Source organism: Argiope bruennichi, chromosome 10, assembly GCF_947563725.1.
Source record: "Argiope bruennichi chromosome 10, qqArgBrue1.1, whole genome shotgun sequence".
NCBI lineage: Eukaryota > Metazoa > Arthropoda > Arachnida > Araneae > Araneidae > Argiope > Argiope bruennichi.
The window spans coordinates 81,338,941-81,352,198 of record NC_079160.1 but is presented as its reverse complement, the minus strand read 5'-3'; the positions used below and the strand labels follow the sequence as shown (position 1 = coordinate 81,352,198).

Sequence of the window (13,258 nt, the reverse complement as noted above, 5' to 3'; positions counted from 1 at the left end):
CATTAATCATATTCAGCTTCTTTATTTAGATAAATTGAACATTTCTGTTAACTATTTGTCTTCAGAAGGGGTGGGGGAAGACAAGTTTTAATAAATATTTTTATTAATACCTAAAACGCAAAAAATAAAATGAAATGAAATTTGAAATTTTTTAAGAAAGTTATGAGCTTAAATCAGAATAAATATTTTTTAAAAACTCACTCATCAAACAATTCATCACTCAGGTCAAAACAGTAATTTCGAATGATTCGACGTAGCTCAGTTTTCTGTATCAAACCATCCTTGTTTATGTCAAACAGCCAGAAAGCACGTATTATATCATATAATCTGGATTTAATCTGACATAAAAACATTGAAAGCATAATTTATTGCATTAATTCAATAAAGTAATGTGTTAGTAATAAATATATATATTTAATAAATAAATATAATCTGCCCACTCTAACTGTGGTCCCAGATCTTATTTCTAAATCTTTAGAAATAGCTATATACTTTTAAATTACAGAAAAAATGTTTTAAATGACACAAGAAATCATATTTTAAGTTATTTCAGTCAATAAATGCATTGTCAAAAATTATGAAGTTTAACTTTGAATAGTCTCATGACTCATGCATCCAATCTTATTTAATGAAATAATTCTTAGCATATTGATGTTTTCAACAAAAACAAAAATCCATGCGTTGGCCAATCAAATCCACCAACTTATAAAGTTTTGCGCATCATTATTTAAGCAATTTTTAATAATATCTATAATCTTGAATTCATAACATGTCTTGAGAAAGCTTCCCCAATGCATGGCATAATTATTTTTCAAAGCAATAATAACAATATTAACTGGCTTAAAATGATTAAATTCAAAGTCACATGACTCGGTCAATTTCCATTAAAGAGTAGAATTTTTTTTTTTTGAATGTAGCAGCAATGTCTTCACTGTGTTTAACAATATTAAATATATCATTTAAAACATTTTTGCGTCTACAAGTGAATATCTCATTACAATAGTTTAAAAATTAGCTATTGGACCATAACTAGAAAGAACAACTTCAATAATAACATCAAAATGCTCATCAATAATTGTGCAACATTCTTTTTTTTTTTCTAACTTAAAAGTTATTTAATTTCTACTTTTCGTTTATCTAATTTACTTTCCTTTTTCTTTCATTTTATAAATTTTAAAAATTAATCAATAATTACATGGTTAAAGATATTGCTAAATAATAGAAGAAAGAAAAATATATCTATAATTATGTGGATTTAGAATGCCCTTTTCTTCCTTTCCATTGAAATTATGTTTAAATGAAATAAGAACATTCCACTAAAATCTGGAATTTTATCAGTTACCTATATTATAAATACAATAAAATATCTGTTAGAAATCATGAGTAAGAAAGATTTTTTTTAAATCTACACTTGCCAGAAAACATCTGCGTACAAATACACAGTAAACCTTCAAGAGCCAACAAAAGCACACTGTAGTGACAATATTAATTTAATTTTTATTTTGGTATTTCTTGAACAATTTTTTAAATATCAATAAAAATATCAGAAATAAAACACATATAGTTTTAAAGTTTGCTTACAAATACAAATTAAAAAGATATTTGCAAATTAATTTTTATTTTTTTGACCTTCTTGAATTTGTATGAAATAAAATATCATCTGCATTAATTTTTTTTTTTTTTTTTGCTATTTATTTATTTCAACTTTGGTGACAATAAAACAAATAGAATAAAAAAAAACATAGTTTTTTTTAATATGATACACACTTTTTAATAAGTATTTAGTTTTGTTAAGTAAATTTAAAATTGCATTTTGAAGATTTTTTAAAGGTAGTATGTATCGTGTTTGATTTAAAATAGATTCTAAAGGAAAGGAGATTACTCCAAATGAAAAGAAAATCATCTTAAGATTAAGGAGCTGTTTGAGAAACTCGCCAGATAGTTGGAACAACTTATTCTTCTATCCAAAGAGTGATCAATAATTACAATTCATCGTAATCTCTTATCTGAGAGTCACGTAGTGGCCTCTCATCTAAGCTGGCTTTACGAGAAAAGAGATGCACCCTGAAATCCGTATGTTTAAATCCAAAGATGACCTCATCTCAAATAGTATTTTATCTTAGAGAGATTTAAGAAATCTTTTCTGTAATACTGAAAAATAATACTGAATAGATTTAAAAATAATACTTTCATAAAATACTGGAAAAGGATGACTATCATGGGCATGCAGATTGTAGAAAGCTACACATTTCATCTGCCAAAACAAAATATTTAAATTTTGACAATGAGTAGGTAAATAAACCTTCTGAATTTTGGGAAAAAGTAATATTCTCAGATGAAAGCAAGTTTTGTATCTTTGCCATCAAAGGGCATAAACTGATGTGGAGAAAACAAAGTACAGCTTTTGTGAAGAAAATTGTGCTTACAGTTAAATATGTTGGAGATGATGTAATGATTGAGGGGGGGGGGGTGCATGGCAGCAATTGGAGTAGGTCGATTAACTTTTATAGATTCCACATTAGATCATGTGGGATATCTGAAAATATTAAAAGAAAATATGAAACAGAGTGCACAAGTTTTGAACCTTGGTGATGACTTCTGGTTTCAATAAGACACATTGCCCACAATGTAAAGCTCTGGCTGTTATACAGTATGAAAAATCAGTTACATTCTCCTCCACAATCATCAGATTTAAACTCCATTGAACATTTATGGGGCTTATAAGAATGCAAAATTTGGCAGCATAACAAATATTTCATCTGAAGAAGCCACCAATCTATGCTAAATGATTGATAGAAGATATAAAAGTTATCCAACCAGATATTAAAGTTTAATTGACAATCCATGGAAACCATTTTCGAAGACTTTTTATTATCTGTATGCAAACTTTTTTTGATAACTTTTAAAAATTACTATTATTATTAATTAAAGCATTGTGTATTATATTTCAGAAATTATTATTGATATTTAATGAATTATTCAGGAAATACTTTTAAATAAAAATTAAATTAATATTGTCATTATAATGTACTTTTATTTTCTAGAAAGTCTAGATAAAAATCCTCAAATAGATGCAGATATATTTTATATTATTTTAGTCAATAAATGCATTATGCATATGCAAGAAAAAATAATAAGCTTGGATAGATCCATTCTGCAATATCAACTATAAAATGATAGTAAGCAAACAGACTGATTGAAAATACTAATTGAACTTTACTAACATTAACTAATTGCATTGAACAAAAAAATTTTCTCATACATATGTATAATAAATAATTTCTATAAAAATATTCATTTAATTTTCCTATGCATCAATTCATTAAAATTCAATTTTTTTCGTGCCTCTTTTATTTATTTTAAAAAAAGGAGCAGGCATGTAGTCCCTTTCAGTATTCAGGGTATAATAATTTGTGTTGCTATATAATCCATTATTCAATCATCCAAGCAATGCAATTTAAGTAACATTTCTACAAAGAGCAAGAAGTCACCTCCTACACACACACACAAATACAGACTGATTAATTGTATATTTATTTTCAAATAAAATTTATAGCTATGTCAATCATTTGTTACTAAAATTTTCTAAAAGCTCTTAAAATTTAATTATGTATCTCCTTTGAGTTATAACAATCATGTTATTTTAACAAGCTCGAGTTCTTAATAACCTGCCACGAGTTTCTAAAGATTGCATACAAGCATTAATATGTGACAGTATTAGAGGTTAGGCTTTATATGGTTACAAAAAGCGATAGAAAAAAATGATAAATAAATAACGATTTAAGATTGTTATCCAGCTAATATGCTTATTTACCTTTTAAAAATTGAAAAACGAACAATGCAATCATGAGCAAAGGCATAAATAAATAAATAAAAAAAAATATTATATATGTTACCACATTCATTTATAACTTAACATTTCATATATATATATATAAGGGTGTCTGCATATTTGCAGCCTAGTTTGAGTTTCTAAATATATAAAAAAGTTATAATGGCTATGAGAAATATTCCAAATTAGAAAATATTTTTAAAGGTCCCTTTATTGATGGCTATGGATTTTGTAATCAAAGCAATTTCCTATTCTTAGGTTCTGTTCATTAATTTAATAAAATATGAGTTTCTTTTTTCTTTTTTTAAATAGAGCCAAAGTTGAAAAAGTATATTGCAAATGCATTGACTTACAACAAATGTTTGAAAATCTTCAATTTTTAAATGAATAAATTAGTTTGATAACAAATATAACTCATTCTTATCAAAAAATATTATTTTATAAATAAATAATAATTTAAAATAGTAATATTAAAAACAAATATAAATTTTACAAAATTAAATATTTTAGTACCTTCTGCTTGATTCTCAATTCTACTTCATCAATTGGAAGATCATCAGAAACTCTGAAAACAAATAGAACAAATACACTAAAAAAAGAAGTGTTAAAAAATTTCACTAAGTTAAGCTCACAGTAATGTTAATAAAGAGTATCTCCTTGAATATTTAAAATGCACTGAAAACAAGCAATAAATAAAAAAATAAAATAACAATCATGATTATGAAACTGTAAATTTTAGAATTTTCCCATTCAGTCAAAAATTTAAAGTGAAGTAAAATTTCCAATCAAAAACATCATAGCATAAAAAATAGCATTTCAGGCTTCTATCATCTATATTTCATTTTTGAAATTTGTTCTTAATTATATAGCAGATATAACATGCATACAAAAAAATACTAACTTCATCCAATAATTGCAACAAAAAATGTTATTGTAAAATATACTTTAAAATATTTTTAATTATTATTAAAATTAGAAACAAATTATACAGAAAGAAAACTTGTGTCACTGAAAAGTTATTTATTTATTTTTTTTGAATTTTAAATTGGTGTATGAATATGCTTCACTACATATTATTGCACAGGTTATTGGAAAAATACTTAAATTTTTATTTTTTTCTAATTACATAACATTTCAAGAAACTTTTTCTTACTAAGCACTATATTAGTAAATACTGAGTAACTATAGGCTAAACTTGGCAATTTTATGTGCAACAGTCTGTATTGCAGAGGATTTTGAAAGCTTTTTTCCACTATGTCTCAGTTTAGATAATATGCAAGCCTATAATATTTTTTAGCTAAAAAAGAATGATGAGAATAGCATACTTGTATGTGCATCATAATTTAAAAGCTACATAAAAATTACCATTACTTTCTGCATTCATTGATACATATTCATTATTATCTATTTGTATATAAAGGTTTTCATATTTATTGTATAATGTTTATTAACTTTTATTTAAAAAAGAATAACAAATGTTTTCAAAAAAAAAAAAACATATACAAGGATTTTTTTTTTTTTTTTTTTTGTATGTACATCATGTATTAAGCAATTGACTTAAAAAAATTAATATCAAATTTTTGATGTTTATATCATTGTCTACAACTGCTGAATAATTAAATGCATCAGTATCATGTTTCTGTTATCTTTTAGTTTTTAAACCAAAATTAATAAAGAAAAAAAATTACTTTTCAGAAGTTATTTGTACATTGATGTTTTTCCCACCTGATATTCTGGTGAAAAAATCAACATAATTTATCTTTCCAGGCTGATTCATATTAACCTAAAAATAGAATGGTTCAAAATCAGTGCATATAAAAGTTTTTGCACACTATATAATACATATGCATACATATACACTAGTTACATAAATTGAGAGAGACAAATATAAAATGTTAAGTTTCGAACATAAAAGTAAATCGTAAATAATCACAGGACATTTCTAACTGCTAGGTATGGGTAATAGATTTTAATCATTTATTGATAAGTTTGCAATTAAATTGAACGTTATGACTGGAATTTAAATAATGCAACAGGGATATGAAGAATGTTTCACTTTTTAAACAAGGGGGAGGGGGATTTATACAGTAAACTTAAAAACAAATATTTTCAAAGCCTCTAATATGCAAATATGCTCGTACTGTAAAGTTATACTATTTTAGAGGTTAGAGACGCGTGAGGATAGAACCTGGGACCTTTAGGTTAGCAGTCCAGTAACTAACCGATTTTGCTAAAACAGCTGTTCGGGCAGAAGCGCTGTTACTGGCTTATATGCGATTCACCACACTATTTTCAATATTTGTTTAAATTGAAAGAGAGTATTACAGGTAAGATTTGCTTTGGTATGATATGCAATCAAAATGCTTAAAAGAAAAGAGGGAAAATAATTGAAAAAATCAACAGTATAAAAATAAAAATGCAATAATCTTTTATTGTTTCAAAAAACAACTTATTTTTTAGGACTAATAACAGATTTTACAAGATTTTTTCCTTTAAAACAAATTTTGATCTGCAACTTTACTTTGAAAAACTTAAATTGATATTTCAAAATTTCAGAGCAGAGCACTGTGCAATAAAGCAGAAAGCACTGTGTGAATCTGCTGGTAAGCCATAGACCTCATTGCTTGAGGATACATAGATGATCACAGATTTTCCAAGAAGTGCAGCTGTGACAGTTTTCAGCCTTACTAAAGGCCATGACTGTTTGCCCCCATTCTTGTATTAGCTTGGGCTTTGTGACTCTTCTTTATGTCCTCTGTGCGGACAGCAAATTTTTGATGCTACTCATCTTGACTCATGCTCTGTACTTGCGTTTTTAAACTGTAAAGTTTAAAAATGTTGGAAGGCTAGAGATAGCAAATCTTCTGTGTATTTGTAATAAATAAATAATATTTCAGTCTTTAGGTAATGATAATTAATAAACCAATTAAATTATAATAGAGTACTGACGCTATAAAAAGGTGTTTTACCACCAAAAAAATAAAGAACAAATTTTAAAGCTCCGAAATACCAAGAAACGAGTAAAATAAAAAAATAAAAATCAATTACAAAATTTAATTCTTACACAAACGTGAAACAAGTTTGTTAAAAATATTTAAAATTAACATAAATCTTTATAAATATCATAAGTCAAACAAAACCCTAGTATATGGAAAAGTGATATATTAATGATAAATAATATTGCAATTAAATCAACCACAAACTAATTTCCATTCAATTGTAACCTAATATTAAAATAAAAGTAAAAGAGCAATAATCTAATTGCGTTTTTTATCAATATTTTAAAATTTTCAAAACTTTTATTTTAAATAATAATAAAACTTTTAACTACATTAGAAACAATGGACTTTCTTGTGCACAAATTTACAATTCAGACATGACACAAACTTGAGACCAAAAAAAAAAAAAAAAAAGTGCCAAACATAAACTTTGAGATGTAAAATAAATTTATACAGAAAATAGATGAAGCTTGAGATATTAAAAATATTGTAGGATTATTACATAAAAGAATATTAATCTGATTGTAAATTTGATTCTGAAAACATTGAAATCTGTAGAAATGTGTCCTGTCTCACAATTGTATGATGATTTTGCAAAGAATGAAAGTGTTTCACAAATTTAAAAAACTCTAAGACACACTGTTTAAATTTCCCCCCACTGCTTTAGTCAGAAAAAAGTTTTTCCACTTAAAAGATTGATAATTTATAAGAAAATCAAATGTGCATTTATGATATTAACAGGAAATTCAATTAAAACAATTTCAGAAAATTCTAATTAATTCTTCTCAGCCAAAATTGACTTCACAACCATTTTAAAAAATTGAAAAACTTTAAAAAAAATTCATTCTATTAGCAAAATAAGAAATGCTGTCTACCTATGAGTTATGATGTACAACAAGGAGAGTTCAAATGTTGACCAACATATTTTAAGAAAGCAGTTTTAAGAACTGTCTTTCTTAATGTACACAAGAAATTTAATTTTATGTTATGAATTTATAAACATGACACACACTAAACCTTCATAAGTAATGAATTATATCAAACAAAAACAAACAAAAAAAATAAACAAAAAAAAAAAGGGAAAGAAAATGTGAGTAGTAAAACAAGTTCATGCATGCTGAAAACTCTTGTATATTATTCCTCGCACTTTATTTAAATTCAATAAAAACAATTATAGTTTGTGAATTTTTTTTATGTACCTGGCAAGAATAATTTTCCAACATCAAATTTCATTTGTAAGATCCACAATATTTACTTAATAATAATAAATGATTTAAAGCTTTTTTAAAAAAACCTTTAAGATTCTGCCAATATTGATCAAAACAGGTGTCATTGAAAATAACATTAATGGTCTGGAGTAACATTAAAAATTAAAGACTCAGCATCTGAAAAGCTGTGACTAACAATATTATTAACTCGTAAAGGAGTATACTTTGTTACTGCTGCTGCTGTAGATGATGATCAACTTAAAAAAAATGGTAAAAAATAGTTTTGATTTTTTATAAATACCTTCTCCATGGGCTTCCCACTTTTATAAGGTCAGATATTGCACCAAAATCTCTTTTAGCAAAATAACTTTTTTGAATATAAAAATCAGAATAAAATGCACAAAGAAACATATTCATTAGTAGTTACTGTTTAGAAAAAGAAAAAAAAAATCATTTTAGGGTATATAAATTTTTAATTGGCAACAGAAATTTTTTAAAAATTTATTAACTGGTACGGTTTTTGAAGTAATTGGGTCAAAAAATAATATAAAAAAAATACTTATTTTTAGTAACTGACAAAAGTTTATGATTTTGGACAGTTATTAGGTACTTTAGACTACTTACGAAGCCACATTTCTGACCACTTTTAGTTTCAAAAGAAAAATTTAATGAATCTTTTCTTTTGCATGCAACTCATAAAATAAAACAGAGTGCTGTTTATATTTCATGACAATTACCTTCATGCATATAGACACAAATTATATACATACCTCATTTAACAGAGCATTAAATTGTGCAGCAGTTATAGGAAAACAAAATGTTCTCAGAACTTGTCTAAACTGAGCCTTTGGTATTTTATTGGTTGATCTCCGATCAAAGTTTTTGCATGCCTATATTTGAAATAATAAAAATAATAAACAAGACTTATAAGGAAAATTTAAAAACAATTTCCTCTTTGTTTTACAATTTAACTCTAATAGTAATACTACTATTAAATGAATTTTTCACTTCATTAAACATTTCATATAATGAGATAAAGTCCATAAAGATATTTTTATAAATTTGAACTTATAAAAACTGGCCAAAGAATATTAGAAAATATAGAAAAAAGAAAAGCCTGGAATGTTATATTACACACAGTTATGGTGAAAGTGAAATAAAATAATATTTATATTAATAATTTCACAAGTGTTGTTAGGCAAATTTAAATAGCTACTAAATATTTTTATATCATTAAAAATGAACAAGTAGCATGATATATTAGTTCTAAAAAAGATTAGTCCAGAAAAAAGTCCCTCCCCCATCCAAATAAAATAATTACAGTTGATATTTTAATAATTGAACACAGGTATGAACAGTTATAGATTGATAGAAAGTCTTCAAAATCTGCCACCGCTTTTTAAGACATTTTACTTTTATAAATCACTTTACATTACGCATTTTAAAATTCTTTTTATCAAATAATTAACTAAATATTTCAAACAGAAAGCTAAAAGATAACATAATTTAGAATATGTTATCATAATAGATTTTAAAATATCAGTCTGCCTTAGATAATATATTGCATAGGTATCATATGTAATATATGCTCCAAGAAATGGAAAAAAAAAAAAAAAAAAAAAAAAATTTGCTAAATTATTATTTGGAAATAAGAATTATCTGCATATCATGTTCTAAGTAAATGATGTGCTTTATCATGCTTATAATAAACATTTTTTTTAATTATATCCAAACATTTCTTTCTTTTTTACTTTTTGATATTATAAATTTATTTTTCCACTAAACATTTTCTCATTTTAAAGAATTGTTTAAAGAATTGTAATTGAAAAGTTTTAAAGAATTGTTTGAAATAATTTTTCCCATTTGCAAATCTAAGTAAGAATATTTTAGCGTAATGCAGTGCGAAAGAAGCATGCTTATATTATTACTTTTTTCTTCATAAATATGTTTTTAAATGAAAGATAAAATACTAATATATTGATTAAATTACAGACCAGATTTTTTTCAATATAGATTTATTCCTTACCCAAGTATGAATAATCATCTTTATACAGAGAAATTTCAATACTTATGAATATATTAACAGCACATGCATTTTCTGCAAATAAGGAAAAGTCTAGTCCATTTATGGCTGCAGTCAGTACCAAATATATAAATAAAAATCCAAAATATGACAATATTCTAAATTTTAAAATATGACAATAATGCAAATATTAATTTTTTTTATATCATTGATATTTTCAAGAAGGTTTTATTTCATAACAATAATTTCATATATACATATCAGAGAACAAATGCCTGCATTCTAAATGAAAAGTACAAATAAAACATACAAAGTAAAATTTCAACATCACTCTTAATTACAGTAGACTAATGTAAATGCTTCTAAATTATAGTAATTTTTCAATTAAAACTGAAAGAAATTATGATAGAAACAATGGATTATTTGAAGTTTGAAAAAAAAAATTCATAAAATTTAAAAGATCCAATATTCAAATTTTCATTGGAAATACAGACTATTATATATAATTACAAAGATAATTACAATTTTTTTATATACAGATGGCAAAAAGTGTCTGGTACTCTCCAACATTGGTTACTCAGTCATCAGTTGCACTTCTTATCAATATATAGCATAATATTAATAACTTATTGAAGAATTTCCAAAGAATTTTAACAAATTTAAACAAATATTTTCAGACATTATTCACAATTATTTAAGGCATTTATTATTGACTGAATATAAAAGCGAAATTTTTTTTTAATAATCTTACAATACAATCTTGTCGATCAAATACATTAACACTATTTGTTAGACATTTACAATTATTTCATTAAATAGCAAACACCTTTGCTTTTCTTAAGTCATCATTTTTAATTCATTAACATCATAAACTCGCATATTCCTTTTTGTACTGAAGAGTAACTCCAATGTTTTTGTATTCAGTCTGGGACAAGATACTGCCCCCCCCCCCTGCTGAACATGCTAAAAATATACCTATTCATGAAAAGAGCATTTCCAGGTTATTTTTTAATTCTCCATATATACGTATATCCATTTTTTTTCCTAGTTTTGCCACATATATATCCATTTTTTTATTAGTTTCATGCAGTTTTATTATTATACATCCGTAATTCTGTAGTTTTCACTTAATTTCTATTACAACCACAGTAATTTTGTACTGTTAGACGAAACAAATATTTTATGTTATTATAACCTAAAAAGATATAACTGTTGGCATTGACTTATTAGCTTATCTAAATAGTGTTATTTGATATTCTGAATGCCAAACAACATCATGAAGATACTGTAATAATGTTGTTGAGCATTTTGTGTTAATAGGATAAGTAATCAGATAATAACATACATAAGAATTCAATTATAAAGCTTTTTTCTGAAATTTGAAATGATATTTATTAACAAAAATGAGCAATAAGCATAAATAAATTATAAAAGACACATGAAATCAGAAAACTGGATAACCTGGATTAAATCTGAGCCTTTGCTTCCCACTAAGCCAGATAATCTGTTTTTAATATCCTCTAGTTTCATATTTGGTCTCAAGTCATACTCAGGAAAAGAAGCAATAGATGATACACTTGCAGAGGAAGCTATGGAATTAAATATAAAAATAACCTAGTTATGTTAAAAATACTTTAAAATGTATCAAAATTAAATAAAATCAAGAATTTCTTATATAAAAAACCAGATTTATTAACTTTTACTAATTTCAGTACTTAATAGAACAGCAAACTAATAAAGATTAAAAAAAAAAGAGAGAGAGAGAGAGAACTAGTTTTTGTTTTGTTCACTCAAGTAATTCTGGAAACTTCCTGTACCAAACAGGAGCAAACAATGTTACTGATAATGCACTATTCAGAATTTTCAAAGTATATATTTAAAGGGTAGTGATTGGGGGAGGGATTATGCAATTAATTGCAATTTGAGATTCCAAAAAATACAGAAATTGCATTCCTTAATAAATGTAATTGGCCTTATTGAAAATTATCACAGTAAATTGTGAAACAAAGCATAAATTCTTAAAAAAAAAAAGAATAGATATTTGTTTGAAGATTAAAATGGAAGAAAGTAAGGGCACTTGTTGGTTGTAATAGTGATCAAAAAGTGCCAAGAAATTTTTTTTTTGCCAATTTGAATCATCAAACTATATAGCATGTGATTTGCAGATTTTTTCATAATAAATAATAATGCACTTGAGTACATTTTTATAATTTGACAATTTTTTTTTTTTTTTTGGTACTTTTAAAACCGAATTGTAGGAAAACTGCAAATAAGTTAAGTCAAAATTTTATCAAATGTATCAATTATTGAGCTATAAAATCTTACCTATAATTCAAAAACTACTCTCTACTCTTTCAATTAGACTATGATAAGTTTGGATACAAATAATCTATAAAGGTTACAATTTATTTTACTTTTATCGTTAAATAATCATTGAATATTTCTCATCAAACTAGACATAAATACATCCCACCCCCACTTCAAAATATAAATGAATAAAAGAATAATTCTCTCTAATATAAAATAATTTTATACAATGTTTTTAATATTTAAAATATATTAAAACGGATTTAAAAATGTTTTTAGTTATTAAAATAATTCCTCATTCCAAATGAGTATTCTTCATTCTACATCTAAAAAAAAAAAAAAAAAATTATTGTAATTGAAATTTATTCACCAATTCTTGAATAAGCAGGACTACCACATCTCTTGTCATTTTCTGGACCCATTACTGAGCAAGCCATTTTTAATTAATATCCTACAGAAAAAGAAGAAAAAAAAATTAGTCTTCAATAAATTTAAATTGTTATAATACAAATAATGATTCTGCTGTATTTCTTTAATATTTAGAAGTAAATGGAACCTCCAATAATTTTCTCTTTACAAATCATTGAAAGAAGAGTTTTCCCCCCTTTTCTTAAACCACAAGCAAAACTAACTTTCAACATTAGAATTAAATCTCACTCTTATATACAGGCTTACACATATGGGGTATACAACAAAGCAGGATGGTTAAGTTGTTTATAATATGATTAGAGAACAGCAGTAGCTCTACATGGGGATTCTAATTATACAGGATTTAATCTCATAGCCAAAGGAAAATTTCAACATTGAATATTAGCCACAAATAAAAATTGACATAAGTATTATTACTGGAAAAGTCTTGAAATATCTATAATAATATTTATTAATGAAA

General features: G+C 25.2%; 1 protein-coding gene across 1 annotated transcript in view; it reads right to left on the bottom strand.

The window, feature by feature from the left end:
* The window catches only part of LOC129987613 (EF-hand calcium-binding domain-containing protein 6-like), a 39,252-nt gene that overhangs the window by 21,964 nt on the left and 4,030 nt on the right, over positions 1-13,258 (bottom strand). Inside the window, exons 2-7 of the mRNA XM_056095575.1 lie at positions 12,740-12,820; positions 11,524-11,651; positions 8,810-8,929; positions 5,521-5,615; positions 4,346-4,397; positions 202-338 (exon numbers count right to left, since the gene is read on the bottom strand). Coding sequence (XP_055951550.1) covers positions 202-338; positions 4,346-4,397; positions 5,521-5,615; positions 8,810-8,929; positions 11,524-11,651; positions 12,740-12,806 — 599 coding nt within the window. The 5' untranslated portion in view covers positions 12,807-12,820. The remainder of the gene's footprint in view (positions 1-201; positions 339-4,345; positions 4,398-5,520; positions 5,616-8,809; positions 8,930-11,523; positions 11,652-12,739; positions 12,821-13,258) is intronic.